Here is an 18,224-nt window from a genome sequence, read left to right as displayed (position 1 = left end):
CAGTGCTGGTAAGCCAGGAGAGTGGGGCGGGGGGGTGTCTGCTGTGAGTGGGAGGACATGGGTGTGCAGATAGCGGTGGGAGGATGGTGATGCAGGTCAGACATGTGAGCAGACCAGAGGGTGGCTGGATTCAGAAGGAGGATGTCTCTCCCCTCCTTGGCCTCCCCCACCTCAACCCGCTCTAGAAGGGGGTACAGATGCTCAAATGTGTCCCACCCTCCCTTCTGTCTCCTCTCCAGAGACCCCATCAACCTGCAGGTCCTCCAGGCCTTTGTAGATTGCCATGAGTTTGCTAACCTCAACCTCGTCCAGGCCCTCAGGTGAGTGGTCCAGGAGGCAGGGGCCTGACTCCCAAGGGGCTGGAGGGGTGTTGGGGGCACCATCATCCACATGGCTAACAGCACAAACAAAGCATCAGGAGCAAGAATTAATTAATGAGGGAATTCCCTGGGGATCCAGTGGTTCAGACTCAGTTCTTTCACTGCTGAGGGCTTGAGTTCAATCCCTGGTCAGGGAACTAAGATCCTGCAAGCTGTGCAGTGTGGCCAAAAAATGGTTTTTAATAAATAAATAGAAGTAATTGATGACAGTATCCCCAAAGAGAGCTGAGGTTAGATGAGATAACAGGCATGGACTGCCTGTATCAGCACCTGGCTTGTTACTACTACTACTACTACTACTACTAATTACTATATTACATCATTATTATAATAATATTTAATCATTTTAATCACTATTACTATTATTATGACTGCTATTCCCACTGCTTTTTAAATTAGTGCTTATTTTATTTATTTAATTAATATAGCTTAGTGTGTACTACATTTATTATTACTTATTATTTTCTAATTAGGATATTATTTTTGCTACTCATTTTTACAATGATGGGAGGCATTAATATATATGGGTAAGGAACACAAACTCTGGAGCTAGACTGCACAGTTCATATCCTATATCTGCTACTCACCCCTGGGGAAAGTCACCAAAAAAAAACCCCCAAAAAAAACCTCTCTGTGCCTCAGTTTCTTTATCTGTAAAATGGGGTTAATAACAGTACCAACCTCATAGGGTGGTGAGAACTAAGTAAGAAAATGCTTAGAACTGATCCATAGTAAGGGCTTAGTAAGTCTTGCTGCTGCAGATGAAGTCTGGAAAATCATCTCCTGAGTAGGGGCATTTGATCTGGGTTTTGACAGATGATTAGGAGTTTGCAAGGGAGAGAAGGAAAAAGTCACCACTATCTAAGCAATGTGGCCTTCCCTCCAACTCTCACGCTTTTTAAAGGAGAGGGGTAGGTTGGGAGTCTCCAAAATTCATTCGTTCATTTATTCATTTGTTCATTTTCTCACTCATTTAACAAGCCTTTACTAAGCAGGCCCTGGCTCAGTAAACACAGTCCCAGTGTTCAAGGCTCAGTGGGAGATGTGAGAGGAGCAGGCATGGCCCTTGACCTTGGTGAATCCAGTTGGAAGATGTGGATATCATTCAGTTCCAAGAAAAGGAAGCTCAGCCAAGGAAAGACAACCTCCCCCGGGTCCCACGGATCCCAGGGCCCAGTGGCCAGGTGGAGAGAGGCCTTAGAATCTGAGAATCTGCATTGGTCCCCTCATGGGCTGGAGTGGACTGGGCCACAAATCTGGGCCACAGATGGGCAGAGAAGAGTGTCCACTAAGCTCCTGTATTCTAGAAGAAAAGGCATTTCTTGGCTCCCTCCTGCAGACTTGGTGCTCACAGCACAAATTCCACTGACCCTTCCCATGAGTCTAGATGTCAAGTGCAGAGTCTCCCATTTACAAGATAAAAAGACTAAGCAGAGAGAGGCAGAGCAGTTTATTGAAGGGGAGGAATGGGGGGCCCTCTTGCTCCCCTCCGAGAGCCCTCCACCTCCACTGCCCATGGCTCTGTTCCCTGTCCCCAGACAATTCCTGTGGAGCTTCCGGCTGCCAGGCGAGGCCCAGAAGATCGACCGCATGATGGAGACCTTCGCCTCCCGATACTGCCTCTGCAACCCCGGCGTCTTCCAGTCCACAGGTGCCTATGTGGGAGGGGACCCTGCCAGGTGCAAATCTACCTCCTGAGGCACCAGGTCTCTCCCAAGCACCCAGACCCTGGGAGCCAGATCCTGTCATCAATGCTCACTGAGCACCATATCCGTGCCAGACCCTCTGCTGGGTGTGTGTCAGGCAGAGCTGCCTACATACACATCTCCCGAGGGCATGATCCTTGGGAGAGAAGGCAGGAAATAATGGCATGGGGTGCTAAGGTATCAGTGTCTCATCTGCGGGTGGGGATGGGGGATTCAGCATGTCCAGGCTGGCTTCCCTGAGAACCTGATTTCTGAATGGGGTTTTGAAGGATGAATAGGAGCTCTTCAGGAGGTCAAGGGGAGAAAGGGCCTTTGGGACTGGGGTTCTAGTTTGAGCAAAGGTACAGAAGCATGAAACAGACTGGGCAGGAAGCATAGGGCCAGGGTGGATAAGAAGGATATCAGCAAAAATCAGTCCTCCACACTTCCCAACAGGATGGGAGAGAAATGATGGCAGGCTTGTCCTGGCCTCTTCTCTGGATCTGAAGGTACCATAGCAATAACCAAGTCCAAGTACTAAGCACTCTCCATATGCTAAGTGCTTTACCTATGCAAGTCATGTAATCCTTACATCTACTCTATGAGATCAGCAGTATTCTTATCCTTCCAGATACAGACTCAGAGAAGCGAAAGGGGCTTCTCAGCAGTGCATCTATGGACAAGTCCTACAGAGCATTTGCCTACTTTGTGGTTATACATAAATTAGGGATTTGCTTGCTTAATATCTATCAGCCCCACAATTTTAAACAACCCACAAGGGTGGGGACCATACAGATTTTTTCACCAGTGAATCCCCATTCTGTAGCATTTATTAGTTACTCAATAAATATTTTTAGGAAGGAAGGAATTTTAAAGCACCAGATTTGAATCACAGTTGAACTATTTAATCTTGTGACCTGGGACATGTAACTTACTCTCCCTGTGCCTCAGTTTCCTAATCTGTAAAATGGGTGGGGGCAGTAACAGTGCCGGCCTCATTAGTGTTGTCAGGGGATGTAAAGAGCTTAGCATAGGGCAAGCAACAGCAACATTAGAGTCACTGTTATCAGAGGTAAAATCGTTAATGAACATGAAGCTTTTTCAAAGTTAAACCTTCTAAAATATTGCAGGGGCTTCCCATGTGGCACTAGTGGTAAAGAACCCGCCTACCAATGCAGGTTAGACATAAGAGACGCAGATTCTATCCCTGGGTTGGGAAGATCCCTGGAGGAGGGCATGGCAACCCACTCCAGTATTCTTGCCTGGAGAATCCCATAGACAGAGGAGTCTGGCGGCCTACAGTCCATGGGGTCACAAAGAGTCGGACACAACTAAAGCGACTTGACACATCTCATACTGCAGATGGGGAAGCTGAGGCTCTGGGAACTCAAGTACTTTTCAAGGTCAACCAGAGAGCTGGGGTCACAGCTGAACTTCCCTGGCTCTGGACTCAGGGCTTTAAAACATCACAGAGTAGCGATCATCTCCCTCCCAAACGCTCAGCCCAGCCTGGCTCCTGAGCACAAGCACGTGAAAGTCTGAATAATAGAACAGGAGCTCGGCTCTGGGAGCCCCACAATGCCAGCAAGATTACCAAGCAGCACGTGACCAAGCCCTGAACAGGGTAGCAAACAATAAGCATCCTCTGAGTTCCAAGGAGGCAGAGAACAGAGTGGGCAGGGGAGCAGGAAGGGCTCGGCGGGGAGGAGGGCTGGAGCAGGAGACTAAAGAGCAGGAGGGTTTAAATGGGTAAAGGGGAGAAAAGGGCGTGCTAGGCAGGGGGCCCAGCAGGAGCAGAAGTGCCGGGTGTGAGGCACACAAGGGCTCGGGCAACTGACAGTTGAAGCTTGTTTGCAGCAGGGAGCTCCGGAAGAGTGGGAGGTGAGGCTAGGACTTGAATGCCAAGCCGGGAGGACAGGGTGGACCTTCAGGGCATTGAAACAGCCAACTCTCCGCCCTGAGGGGTTAGGGCGGAGGAGGGGGCGTGGCCAGGGCCAAGACTCTGACCGCTGTCGCGTCCCGCAGACACCTGCTACGTCCTGTCCTTCTCCATCATCATGCTCAACACCAGCCTCCACAACCCCAACGTCCGGGACAGGCCGCCCTTCGAGCGCTTTGTGTCCATGAACCGAGGCATCAACGGCGGCAGTGACCTGCCTGAGGAGCAGCTGCGGGTAAGAGGGCGTGGCCCCACCCAGCAGGTCTCCAGGCATCCAGGAGGAGCCTGCCTTTGGGCGGATGACCCAAGAGGGGCTCATCTAAGAGAGACCTCTCCAGGAGGGGGCCCTCCCAGGTCAATAACTGTCTTGAGATGTGCTAAGTTGCTTCAGCCGTGTCTCTTTTGCGACACTATGGACTGTTGCCAGCCAGGCTCCTCTGTCCAGGGGGTGGACAGTCACAAAAGAGGTTGGTCCTGAAATGGGCTTTTGCAAGCAGTCCCATCTTAAGAAGGAGGTCCAAGACTGAACACCCAGGAGGTCTGCCCAGACCTCAGCCTTTGGGGAGCTCTCGACACCCATCATTCACACCTTCCTCGAAAGGGTGCCTCACACCACCTAGTCTATTTCTTGGAATCCCAGAGTCTTAGACTCTCAGTGGGTCAGAGTAGAAAATTCCCAGTCTCTGCTCAAACCCCTCCCTCTTCCAGAGAGGAAGAAACAGGTCTTCCATAGGCTACACATCAGCTCAAGTGTTGAGTGGAACCCAGGCTTCCTATCCCATCCTAAACAGCCCTCACCCCTGCCACACTGCACCAGGCTCTGGCCTGGCATAGGGCACCCAGGGATGATTCAACCCAAGGTAAGGGTCTGGTGGAAGATAAAATACATGTGAATTCCAGCCCTGCCTGATTCATGTTATGCTGACCATAGGAACCTAGCTATGGAGACCCAGTGGACAATACTATCACTCTCCCAGAGGCAGGGAAAGGGTGCCATCGTGGAAGACTTCACAGAGGAGGTGACTTTTGAACTGGCCTTGAAAGTTGAGTGGGAGTTTGCCCAGGGGAGAAGCAGGGAAAGGACATTCCAGAAAGAGGAAGTGGCCAGCACTTGACCTGGTAGGGAAAGGGAGGGGCATCCTGGGTAGCCATCTGGGTACATACAGACAGTGATGGGCACCAAGTCCAGGGCTTTGAACAACAGCCTCCAGAGTTTACCTGCTTCCTATGGGCAAAGTGGAGCTGGGAACTATCTTAGAAAGACAGGAGTGAGATTCAAAGCCTGGCTCAGCAAAAATGAACTGACACTTCATTTCTAGGATTAGAGGTGCCCAGAGCTCTATAGAGTTTCAGTTCCCTCTGGGTCAGAGTCTGGCAGGAGGGGAGGAGACAATGTGAACCCCACCCTGGCAGCTTAGCACCCTGTGTATGTCCCGCAGCAGAAGTATGGTGGGGGTTGGGGAGAGCCTGGATCTGGAATGACTCTGGTGCTCTTCAGTGTTTGACAACAGCCATGCCCTTAGCCCTTCACCCTCCTTGATCCCCAGAGAATATTTATTTTGGAGGGGGGCATGATATAAAATGAGGGCTTGAGAGTAGATTAGAGCTCAGGTCAAGTCCCATCTCCCCGTTGTTCGCCTCCTGGATGACCTTGAGTAATGACTCACCCTCTCGGGGCCACCATTTCCTCAACCAGGAGAATGGGAATAATGACGCCTGCGTCACAGAGCTGCTGAGTAGTAATTTTTAAAACGTAAAGGGCATAGCCCATGCCAGGTACATAGCACAAGCTCTAAATGGTAGCTTAGGTCGCTATTAAGAATCACTAATAATTATTTAAAATCCCCAGCCCTTAGTAAACTGCCTGAAATGTGAAAGGCCTTTGAAAACTCATCTCATTGTGGTACTTGGAGCAGGAAGCTGGGCACACCTGGTCTGGCAGGTAATGAGTTAACAGCCTGCCAGCACCAGTCCTGTTGGATCTCCCAGGTGCCACTTTATTGCTTCTGTCCCAGGAGAGCCTCCTTCAGCGGCTCCCTCCTTAGGCATTTTTCCCAATTCAAGTCTTTTGTTAATAACAATGCGCTGCATTTGTATAGAGCTTGTAACTTTCTTCTCATAGGGCTTTTAGGTCTATTATCTCAATTTAGCTTCAAACTCTGCCTGGGAGGTCTGGAAAGGGTTTATTATCCTCCTTGGCAGCCAAGAGGCAGGGAAAAGAACAGAGCGTTGGAGTCACAGCCACATCCAAGTGCTAGCTCCTCCATTTTCTAGTTGTGTGACTTTAGGTGAGAGGCTTGACCTCTCTGAGCTCCCAGCTTATGGGATTAGTGTAGACATGTAAGGTATTTAGCACAGCACCTATGCCTCTGGGCTGGCTAATTAACCCAGAAGCTTTCAGGGCACAAAGTGAACCACACTGGCCTAGTCCTTGCTCTTCAAGGCTTTTACAGAAAGCTGCTGTGGACAGGGGTCTTCTTGCTTTCTTTTGGGGCTTCATCTTCCCCATGTGTAAAGCAAGGACTCAGCTTTAAGTATCTTTAAGTATCAGTTTGTGGCTTTGCAGAAGGATTCTCCAGGACATATAACATTTTTAAATGACCTGATTTATGAAATTAAATTGACACAGACACATCACCTAAAGAGAGGTCACTCTGTGACCATGAGGGTACGCAGGTGGGAAAGGCTTTGGAGAGGTGCATGATTGGAGCAGGGGCTCAGGCAAGTTGAGCGAGTCTTGCCCTGGCCATCCTGATGGGGACAGGGCAGAGTGCCTAAAAGACTCAGGGCAAAGGCACAGGGTGTGGACTCAGAGGACAGGAGATCAAATCCCAGCTCCGCCTTTATGGCTACATGTCCTTGAGTGTGAGCCTCAGTTTCTCCATCTGCAAAGTGGGCTGATGACACTGACCTTACATTGTTCTCCTGAGAAGCAGACAAAGCACTTCAAGTGCCTGGCTCCACTCACCATGACTGGGCTGCCCAGAGAGGGACCTGGGGTGGAGAAGGGAAAGAAGGAGAGGGGACAGAAGGAGAGCTCATCCATCCTCTGGTGCCACAGGTGGAGAAACCAAGGTCCAGCAAAGGAAACAGTCAGTTTGGGGCATCTTCTGCTGTGGGTAGGGCCAGACCTCCTGGGTTCTTGTCCAAGCATCTCCATCAGAAATGACTGTATATTGGGCTCCTTAAGTTCTCCTGACAACCACAGGCATCAGGTACCATACCCCCACCCCCCCAACCCCAGTTTACAGCAGAGGAAACTGAGCTCCAATAGAGGTAGCTGGCCAGGGGGGCTCAGACTGTGAGGAGTCCAGGTTCAAACCCACGTCCATCTGAGCCCTTCCCTCTGCAGAGACCAGAAAGCAAGATTTGGGAATGCAGATTTTGACTTGTTTCCCAGCTTCCAGTTTCTTCCTCAGCTGGAGGAATTCTCAACTCATGTCAATGAAAAGATGGGGGACTGATGTTCAGCTTCAGGTTCGGCTAGATCCAGGTGCTTCGTTGAGGTCAGGGCTCAATCTGGTCTTTCCATCTCTGAGCAACCTCCTCTTCCAAGTTGGCTTCCTTCTTAAACAGGCTTCCCCCCAAGGCTTCCCAGAGAGGACCTGGGCAACTCCAGGCTTCCATCTTGCTTAACAGTTTAGAGTCCCAGAATGAAGGCTTATTCGCTAGTGTAGGTCACAAGTCCCTCTCTGAATCAGTCACTGTGACCAGTAGGATGAAATGCTCTAATTAGCCAGATGGGAGTCATTCACTGTCTCCTAGAGCCATGAGGGAGTGCTGAGTGGGCAGTGTCAAGCCCCTGAGCAACCTGGACAGAAAGTAAGGGGGTGATTCTCCAGAGGAGAACAGAGTGGGTGGGGAAGGATGGACGCAAGGCCAGTACAACCACTGATGAGTGGCTGTTGTCTTTCTGACCACGTCTACCCAGCCAGGAGAAGACAGCCTGATTTGTTGGTGGGAGGTGCAAGGGTGTTTTCTTACAGGGGGTGAGGGGAGCCTGGTTTTACAAGATACAGGAAATGTGGGTGAACAGAGCTTCTTTCCTTGTGGGGGCAGAATGTGTAGGCTGTAGAAGGCCCTCAGAAGCTGCCAGGGGGCTCCCCGTGGGTGTCATGAAGGATGAGGCCCTGTCTGTGCCCCTGCTTCCCGCCTTGGGCCTTCAGAATATTTGTATGGGCTGCCAGCTTTGCTGACAGAGAACGGGCCTTAAAGAACAGAACTCCTTCAACCAGCCGGTGCTACTAGGGAAAGTTCAGGGCCAGGCTGGGCCAGAACGGGAGGGGCAGCAGGGCTTCCTGGCTGCTCTAGGAATGTGGGGGCTCCAAAAAGGGAAGGTGGTCCCTGCCCTTCCCCACTCACCCCACCGCAGCCAGCTGAGTCCTCTCTGTCAAATCCAGGAAAACTTGCTACAGGCCAGCGCCCTCCTCCCCAATCCTTACCCTACCACCACCCCTAAGCTCCTGGATCAGAAAAGACTTTAAAAACCAGCAAACACCATTTCTAAAACTTTGGGGAATCGAACAGTACTTGTGAAATTTTTCATTTAACATTTCGAGGAAACCATCTGAACAGCAGCACACGCAAACACAACAGAAGGAAATGATTTCATTATGTCGATGATGGCGACCCAGCATTGTGCCTGGTTTTAATCAGCAGAATTAGACAATTTAGAATGTTTTTCCCAAACAGTTGGAAATCTGGGCAGGTTGTCCGTAGAAGGCAGTGTCCCACAGCAGGGGTTCAAAACACAGAGGGATGATCATTGCCAACATCTACAACTCTCCCACAGGGAATTCTCAGCCCTGGCTTGCATACCTCTGGTGACAGGGAACTCACTGTCCTACAAAGTTGCTTCTTCCATATTTCAGCAGCTCTAACAGCTAGAAAGTCCTTCACAGAGAACTGAAATCTGCTTTCTGGGAAATTCCCATCCCTGAGAAGAGATCTCTGGTCTCTGCCTAGGAGAGGGGCCTATAAGAGCCAAGATCAGCATCCCACCTTGAGGCACACAGAGTCAGTGATCTGCCCGAGGCCACATAGGCCAGACCCAGGCCCTGGATGAATGTCACAGCGGGTCTTTCCCTCCCTTCTCTTGGGGCAGAACCTCTTCGACAGCATCAAAAGCGAGCCCTTCTCCATCCCCGAGGACGATGGCAATGACCTCACCCACACCTTCTTCAAACCTGACCGCGAGGGCTGGCTGCTCAAACTGGGTGAGACGCACACTCCTGCACTCTGGGGCACATGCACTGATGTGCCTGCAACACTCAGCAACACAGCTGACACATGCACCCATTTGACTTGAAGCCTCGGGTGGTGGAGTTGAGAGTCTCCTGAGCCCCAGGGCAGCAGTCTGCTTGCCCTAACCCTCCCTCCGTCTGTCCTGGGGATGAGGGGACAGTGGGGGAGGGAACAATGAGCAGGAAGGGAGACAGAAAACTGACAGATTCATAGATAAGGCCTTCAACCGCAGATCTGTCTTCCTGAAGTGATTCTGAGGAAACCCAGGCCCAGTGAGGTTAAGGGACCAGCCCAAGCCACATAGCCAGCCAGTGGCAGAATTCGGTGGGCAGATGGCTGGCTGTCCCTGAAAGATGGGGGGCGGGAGTGTGAGAGGATGTGGCTTGGGGAGCCTCTCCTCAACAGGACTAGGGGCAGGGAGGGCTTTGGGCCTGCAGAGGGGAGCTATGGTGGATGCCACAGCAGCAGCCGCTGCAAGTTCTAGCAGCGGAACTGTAGGACCCGGCCATCTGAGCCTGTCACCCGCACACACGCTGGGCACCTCTGGGCAGGGGCAGCCAGCCAGGCCCAGAGGCTTTCCAAGCCAGAGGAGGACAGACGCCGTATGTGAGAGCAGGGCCCTGGCCTGGGAGCCCATCCAGACCCTCCGTCTCTCCAGGCCCACCTCCCAGTCCATCCACCTGCAGACTGCAACCTCCTTTTCTTGCCCAGCTGACAGTTCTCAGCCCCAGGGCAGCTCTAAGTCACAGATCCCAGCTCCTCCATCCATCCTTGGCCTCAGTTTCCACAGCTGTGGAATGGTAACAGTCATCCCTGGGAGGATTAAACATGTGGGGAAATGACCATGCACTTGGGCTCTGGGGCTCAGACACTGGGGTTCAAATCCCAGCTCTGCTGCCAGACCTTAAGCTGATGATGTACCCTCTCTGCCCTGCGATCTCCTCATCTGTAAAACGGGGTTAATAATGGTCCCCTCCTCATAGGTAGTCATAGGGATTAATAAGTGAATGTTTCTTGAATCCTCTTGAACATTGCCTGGCAAATGAAAGATGAAAGGCTTAGGCACAACACCAGGCAGGGAGCCAGCCAAGGGATGAACAGAGTGGTGAGGGCAGGAGGAAAGTATAGGAATGGCCAGCCTGCCCCTGGGGCCGGACCAGGGAGGAGCTCTGGTGCAGCCTGGAGGTGATGGAACCCCTCAGGTTTTTAAGTGGGGGAGAGATAGATAAGGGGGAGGTGTGGGAAGCTAGGGGTTAGGGGGCTAGGGTGGGGGCACAGAGGTGGGCATCGGAGGCCCTGCTCTTCCATGGAGAGAAGTGCTGGAGCCCAGGGCAGAGGAGGGCTAACTGACTCCATCACTGGCTCTTGTAGGTGGCCGCGTGAAGACCTGGAAACGACGCTGGTTCATCCTGACAGACAGCTGCCTCTACTACTTCGAGTTCACCACTGTGAGCCTTACCCTTCCCTGTCCCTCCCCTCAAACCCTTTCCAGATTCTCACTAAGCAGTCCATTGTAGAGCTGGGGCCTCTTTGAGATCATTTGGTCCTCCTCCACACCCATCTTACAGATGGGGGAAACAGCTACAAAGAGGTGAAGGGGCTGGGCCAAGGTACAAGGCAGAGCTGGGGCTTAATGTCCGGCCTCCTAACTCCCAGCCAGGGCTCTTCCCATGCTGCTCCCTTGCCCTCTCCAGGGCTTGTCAGAGTCTAGGGAAGATGGGCACACTCCTCTTTGGGTATGGGGTGCTGCTGAGTTCAGACAGAGGAGCCTGGCAGGCTATAGTCCACAGGGTCAAAAGAGTTGAAGACGACTTAGTGACTAAACAACAAAACTTCCAAGTTCACTCCCTGCCCTTGACTCGAGACTCCCTTTGCTGATCCTGATCTTTCTTCTTATTCTCCTGCAGGACAAGGAGCCCCGGGGAATCATACCCCTTGAGAATCTCTCAGTGCAGAAGGTGGACGACCCCAAGAAGCCAGTAGGTGTCAGTGAGGTGGCCTCAGGCCAGAACAGCTGTAGGAATTTCCAAAACAGAGTGCAGGGAGAGGGCGGCTGGGCTGGGCTCTCCAGGAGGCGAGGCCATGCCTGTGACACCTTCCAGTAGCTCAGGCTTGCCTCAGCCTCCCTCTTAGGGACGGGGATCCTGGCGTCAAGAGGCATCAAGAGGGCCTGGCCACACTGTCTCTCAGAGCCTGGCCCCTGATACTGGCTCTGGGACCTTCAATAAGTCTCTGCTGCTTTCTGAGCCTCTATTTCCCCATCTGTCAACTGGGGATTTTAAGAGGAATCATGGATTTAGGTCAAGTCAGGCACATAGTAAGTTCTCAACATGAGAAGCTGCCTGTTCTCTCACAGGAGGGCCTGGCAGTCAGGTGTGTCCTGCTGCTCTTCCAGATGCTGGTCTTGCCCAAGTGTCTAGGCCTCTCCAACCTCTCCGAGCCTCCCCGAGAGCCCACACGGCTGCCCTTTCCTCCTACCCCTGCCCTGCCCTCACCTGGCCACTTCCCCACAGTTCTGCCTGGAGCTGTGCAACCCCAGCTGCCGGGGCCAGAAGATAAAGGCCTGCAAGACCGACGGCGATGGTAAAGTGGTGGAGGGCAAGCATGAGTCTTACCGGATCTCAGCCTCCAGCGCCGAGGAGCGGGACCAATGGATCGAAGCCATTCGGTAACGGATGGCTGGGCTGGTGGGGAGGAGTCTCTGTTACCTTTCAGAAGCCTCTGCTCCTCTCAGGGTCCTGTTTCCTTGCCTGCAAAGAGGGCTAACTCCAGAACTTCCCTTCTGTTTCTGGCATGCAAATCCCTACCACCATGTTCCGTGAGCATCCTCTCTGGGCCAGGCCCAGAACACGGAGGAGCAAGGCACAGAATTCATGGGAATGGTGGAGGATCATGGGAGATGTTACAAGTAAAGCTCTTTGCCCAGTGCCTGTTAGCATCAGAATCCTAAGTGGTCCTGGAAAGGCCTGGTGCAGGTCGGGAGGAAGACTTTCTAGGTGGAAGGAGCAATGCAGGCCAAAACAAAAGGGCAGGTCAGGCATAGGGATGCCTAGACATCTTCCTGGATAGCTGGTGCTGGGCAGCATGGGACCAGGCAATGCCGGGCAGTGCAGCGGTAGGGCTATGTAGAGACCAGGCAGCGTGAGGACTAAGCATTGGGAAATGAGGCTGCAAAGGATGGCAAGGCCTTGGTGGCCATGGCAGAGAGCTCAGGTTTCTCCTGAGTGTGCTGGAGAGCCACAGACAGGTATGATGAGGGGAGAAAGTCCACCATGCAGGTGCTGGGGTTCAACAGGTGTGATGGTCAGTGGAGGGACAGGAGGCGGAAAGCCAGGTGAGGGGCAGGATAACACCTTGACTCTGAGTCCATGGGGCGATACCAGTGAGGGTGAGTCCTCTTAGACAGAGGGAGACACAGAAGTGGTCAATGGGCCAGGGACCAGGTATGTCCCAGAGACTTGTAGGGTCTTTTCCCTCCAATCTTGCAGCAGCCCTGTGAGGCTGCCAGGCCAAACCCACTCTTACCCTCATTTTACAGATGAGGACTGAGGTCCAGAGAGGGAAAGGACTTGCCCAGGGCTACACAGCCAGAGAGGGGCAGAGCTAGGACTGGCAAGCAGGTCTGCTAGTTCCACTTGGGCTCTTGTCACCTCCTTCCAAGTCTGACGGGGTCTGGGAGGCGTCCAAAGATACGTGGGGGCAGAATTCCCGAGGCTCTCAGGCCCGCCTGTGGCACACCCTGGCTCGGTCCTTGTTGGGGTCATTAGGCTTTACCCCTCCAGGTAAAGGCCAACCTCGCCCTGGGAGAAGCACACCCTTATTACAAGCCCTGGGAGATGAGATCCCTTTGCCAGCCCATCCAGCCCTGAAATCTTTTTACTACCCTCACTCCAGAGCCAGCATCACTCGTGTCCCTTTCTATGACCTGGTCTCTGCTCGGAAGAAGAAGATCGCCAGCAAGCAGTGAGCTTCCTTGGAGGTGGTGCCCGGTGTCCTGCGAGCCCCATGACCTGTGGTACCTGGAGACCCACTCCCACCCCAGGGCCCGCACACATCCTCCTTCAACCCCCTTCACTTCGACCTGACAGCGAGGGGCAGGGGTGGGGGAGGCAGGGCTCAAGAGCCAGGATGGGTGGGAACCACCAAGGTCTCAGAGCCCGATCATGAGGCTGCTGGCCCTGGGCATCCAGCAAAGGCCCTACCCCTGCCCCAAGTCCACTACAGGAAGGGGTAAGGAAAGCGGCCACAGCCTGGCATGCTGCCCTCTCTCTGGGCCTCAGTTTCCTCTTTTGTTAGAAGTCTCCTTGCCCTCTGAAATGCCATCAGCCTTCAAAGCAAGAGGGGCCTGAGTGCTTCCTACCCTCCACCATGGCGATGCCTCCTCTTCTGCTCAGGGGATTCTCAGCCAGCTCCTCCCCATCTTCAGTGGGAACTTGGCCCTCCCTGCCCAAGGGACACAGGAAACACATCTCAGATCCATGGACATAACCTTTGGGAGACCCAAGAGCACTGGACTAGGAGCCTGGACATCACAGTCTCAGTCCTAGCTTTGTCTCAACTTGCTGTGTGCCCTCGGCTGAGTCACACTCCTTCTCTGGTTCCTGGAAAACTGTGGTGCTTGGCTAGGAATGTCCCAGCCCTTCTGGTTCTGTGCACTTCGCCCCTCAACCTGCCAGCAATGGCCCCTCTCAGACTGCTTTCTGTCCGTGAAAGGATAGGAATGTGCTGGGTCTCCCAAGGAGCTTCTGGCTGGAGATGTCTACACCTGTTTACTGAGCCAGAAGAGGCTCTGGATTGAAGACTGCTGGGAGGCGGAGAGCAGAGTGGGCCCACCCTCAAGGATGTTCATTTTAGAGAAGGGACATGTGGGACTCCTCGAGCAAATGGCAGAGACATACAGACATACTCAAGCAGACATACTCAAGCAGAAATGGTGGTACAACCAAGAAGCCAAGAAGAGAGCTTTGTGATCTGTGGTTACCAGGAGGGCTGCCTGGAGGCAGCAGCCATGCCATGAGTGACGTACACCCTTGTAGCAGAGTCTCCGCCACAATTTCCCTGCTAGACCACTGCCCAGGGCCCCTGAGGTGATAAGCAGCTGCCCCAGCAGGGTCCTAGCATCCTGAGACTCTCTGGCATAGCACCATCAAGCATGAAGCTGGCTTCACTACCCACAGGCAGGCAGTTCTGTCTCCAGGGAGGCCCCAGCCTGGAGGAGCATTCCACAAACAGGTTTCTTCTCAGTAGCACGACTTACCCCGCACAGACCCTGGGGGAATCCCTAGGGGGAAGTTCCCTTGCAGGAAAACAGGATATGGGGTTACCTTGGCTCGACTGTCAGCCTGCGTAGGTGAGCCAGACAAGGTGAATTCCCCAGGGAGGGGAGGCAGCCTCTCTTCCCCCACCTCACAACACACACACAACACAACACACAAACTCTCTGTGGGGTCAGGACAGAGTAGCTGCCTTGCAAGTGGTGAGGCCACTGTTTCTGGAGGTGTGCAAGCACCTCGTAATGATACTGCACTGAGGAGGATCTGTTTGGGTGTGACAGGAAGAAGATTTACAGGACGTCTGAGGTCTTCCACAGGCCCCATGGCAGCATGGGAGCTGAGTGCCACATCTGCTGCCTTTTTTGGCCCTGAAGGGAGAGCCAGGGGTCATGGGCTCTGAGGTCCTCTCCTGCCACTGGCTGTGCAATCTTAGTCCACTCTCTTCCCCTCTCTGGTCCTCGGCTTCCTTCCCTGTCACTGAGAGGGTGGAATGGGGGATTTCTGGGCATGAGTGGCTGTTCTGGGAATCACTCAGAATAGAGAATAAAGCTCATGAGTCAACTCGTGGGTGGGGCTCTGTCCTCTCCATGACCACATCTGCCATCCTTGAGGCCAATGTAGACCCTTCACCCTCATCCCTTTCCCAGCTGGAGACCAGGAGGGCCAGATGGGGAAGAGTGGGCATTCAGCAGACCCTGGACCCTCATCCTCTGGCCACTGGGGGCTGCCACCTGGACAGAAATCTCCAGGAGCTAAATTTTTGAAGCAAGGGTCCCTCTAAGCAGGGGCAAGAGTGCACTGGTTCTGCCAAGGCCAGGGGAAAGCAAAAGAACTTCCCAACAGGCCATGCTGTCTGAAGACAGAAAGGATGCTGTTCAGGAGATAAGTAGTGAGTTCCCTGTCCGAGAAGGGATACAAGTACAGATTGGATCCAATGATCACTTGGGGAGTCACAGAGGGTCTTGAATTTGTTACTCTTCATTCATACTTTCCACAATCTTATATTAAGTGCCTTGTTTCAAGCACTGGTAGAACAAGACAAAAGCCATGCCTGCATGGGGCCGACATTCTGGTGGTCCTGAGTTCTAGGCAGGCCCTTCAGATGTATAGGGCACTGAGATGGCCCCCACACCTTAATCCAGCCCCTTGGTTGAAATGCCACCATTGCATCATTCTTTGAAGACCTTAAGGCGTTGAACTGATCAACTTTCATTCGGCCCAGGTTTTTGAAGCACCTACTATGTGCCAGGTTCCACACACAGAACCAAGGATCCAAAGATGATCAAGGCAAAGCCCTTGCCCTCAAAAGGAACTCAAGTCTAGTGGAGAAAGACAGCCCATTTCAACTCTCCACAGAGTGGAGCACATGGGCCGGTGGAGGGCTGAGCTGGGCAGCGAGGCAATCCGGCGGGCTTCTCGAAGGAGCCGTACTTGAGTGTTGGCAGCCAGAGGGGAGAAAAGACACACACCTGATACTGCAGTGAGCTCACTTCAGGTCTGCCCCTCCCCATCACACACATCTTGACTGCGAATTCCTCACAGGCCAGATTGTCACTGCTCGGTGCCTGGCACACAGGATGCGCGATAATTCTGACTGAAGTCAACTGAAGACTCTCTGGGCCTCAGCATTAACTAGTGCAAGTATCTAGAGGCGCAGGGAACTGTGGAAACGGTGAAGCCGCTAGGAAGGGGCGTGACTAGAGAGGTGGGCGGGGCCACATCGCAATCTGGTCCCTCTCTGCCTTGCTGGCCAGAGACTCACCAGCTCCGGTGGCCTCTGCCCACCTTCCCGTCCTTCTGCCACTCCTCGCTCTGGGCAGCAGGGGGCTCCCACCACTCGTGGATGAGAGGTTCCACGACACAGTTCAGACAGCTGAACTGGCTGCCCCTTGTAGGAATGAGGCCTCGGCCCAGAGTAGAGCCTTGACGTCGGCCTCCTGGAGAAGGATGCACCCGGTCAACTAGGACCTGTGGGCTCCAGCAGCCCCAGACACCTGAGGGCACAGATGCCCATCGGCCTCCCCCCTCCCTTCATGTGGGGCACAGTCACCCCTGCTCAGCCAAGGAGTCGGGATACCCTGGCTCTCTGGCTTTCTGGTTGTGTGACCCTGAACTAGTAGCTTGCCCTCTCTAGATGTGATCTTCCTTCCTGAAGGGTTCAGACAGGGGAGTTTCTGGACATAACCTTTAATGAGGACTTCCCTATAAGTGTCAGACACGGGTACCAGGTGGCCCCTGCCCTGAGATGAAGTGAGACTGGTGTGTGTGGTGGGGTTGGGTGGCAAGTGAGAAGGTGCCACAAAAGCTCCTTACTGTAATAGGCCACAGGGGGCAGTGGTGAGGCCATTCGGGGTGGCGGGGCGGGGGCGGGGGTTGGAGGGGGTGCATGGGTTCAAAGCCCAACTCTACCCTGTGTCTTAAGCAAGTTTCCTAGGCGTTCTGAGCCTCAGATTGCCCATCTATAAAAAGAAAATAATAGACTATATGCAAAATACTTAGAACAGTGTTGAGTACCTACTCAGGGTTAAGTGCCATTATTATTATTATCACTTCAAGGCAAACTATATACATGCTTTGATGAAGATACAAAACAGTCTGGACCATCGGAGGAGGAAAGATTCATGCGGAGGTTGAGGGGTTGTAGATCCGGGAAAGCTTCTTGGCAGAGGTGCCCATGAAAGATAAAATAACTGGAGGCCTGGCTTTTCTAGCCAGGAGGAGCCAAAACAAGGATGCTTATTCTGGGACTCCCTTGCGTGTCCCAGAACAAGCCCCCAAAGCAAGAATGTGAAAGGTTGAATGGGGGCTGAGCTGTGTGCCCCAGGATGTAGTCCCTTGCATCTCAAAGGCTATTTTGCCCTTTGTCATGAAACTCTGACTGGGGATTCAATAACATGGCTGCTGAATGAGGCCATCACAGAAAGAGAGAACAAGCTTGGCACAGGATGGCCTGAGGTGGAGTAGGAGTGGGTAAGGAGGACCCCTGCCCAGTGCCTGGAAGCGTAGAGCTGGTCCTGGGGCCCTATGCCCAGATGCCTGGGGCCGGGAAATGGGGAGGGGGCGGGCAGCCAGGAGTCAAGTGACAGGTGTGAGAGACCTGGAGAAATTGATTTATTAGAGACTATGAAAAGAGCTAAATATGTTTGCCAGCTCAGCGATGACTCAGGCATTCCCCAGGGGTCCACAAAATGTGAGCATCAGGGAATCAAAGTCAGGCCTCTTCCCACCCGGGCTCTGCCAGCCTGGAGCCTGTCCTTTGCAATGGAAGGATCATCCAGAGTGCCCTGAGAGAATGGTCCTCAGGGGGCAACAGAGACCTCGCCCCTCTAGCTAGCATCCCCTGTCTGCCCCCTTACCAGCCAGACTTCTCCAGAATGGCTGAAGAATGAAGCTTCAGAGTGAGACATATCTGGGTCGAAGTCCTGGCCTGGCCCCAAATTGCTGCGTGATTTTAGACAAGTGACTGACCCTCTCTGGTCCCACATTCACCAGGAAGGACAGATCCCCACCAAGTCAGGGCCCTTCCTCCATCTCCCTGTCTGGCAGTGTCATTCCTACCCAATTTGGCTTCTTCCAGACAGCTGTGAACACAGCCTTCTCTGCCTAAAATCTACCAACTTCCCTCCAGGAGACAAGCCAGATTCCACAGGGCCTCATTTCCAGAGAACTCGCTCTTCCGGTGCCGGGTTCCGGGCTGGTGCTC

At 53.2% G+C, this 18,224-nt stretch overlaps 1 protein-coding gene across 2 annotated transcripts in view; it reads left to right on the top strand.

Annotated features, from left to right (window-relative positions):
- The window catches only part of CYTH4 (cytohesin 4), a 32,629-nt gene extending 15,794 nt beyond the window's left edge, over positions 1-16,835 (top strand). For both annotated transcript variants that reach the window (XM_005887446.2, XM_070371343.1), the window contains 8 exons: positions 240-320; positions 1,919-2,031; positions 4,091-4,239; positions 9,109-9,220; positions 10,620-10,696; positions 11,156-11,227; positions 11,762-11,916; positions 13,143-16,835. In XM_005887446.2, coding sequence (XP_005887508.1) covers positions 240-320; positions 1,919-2,031; positions 4,091-4,239; positions 9,109-9,220; positions 10,620-10,696; positions 11,156-11,227; positions 11,762-11,916; positions 13,143-13,215 — 832 coding nt within the window. In that variant the 3' untranslated portion in view covers positions 13,216-16,835. The remainder of the gene's footprint in view (positions 1-239; positions 321-1,918; positions 2,032-4,090; positions 4,240-9,108; positions 9,221-10,619; positions 10,697-11,155; positions 11,228-11,761; positions 11,917-13,142) is intronic.
- The last annotated feature ends 1,389 nt before the right edge of the window (positions 16,836-18,224 follow it).

Source organism: Bos mutus, chromosome 5, assembly GCF_027580195.1.
Source record: "Bos mutus isolate GX-2022 chromosome 5, NWIPB_WYAK_1.1, whole genome shotgun sequence".
Classification (NCBI taxonomy): Eukaryota; Metazoa; Chordata; class Mammalia; order Artiodactyla; family Bovidae; genus Bos; species Bos mutus.
The sequence above is the reverse complement of the archived record's forward strand: the minus strand, read 5'-3'. Positions and strand labels throughout refer to the sequence as shown.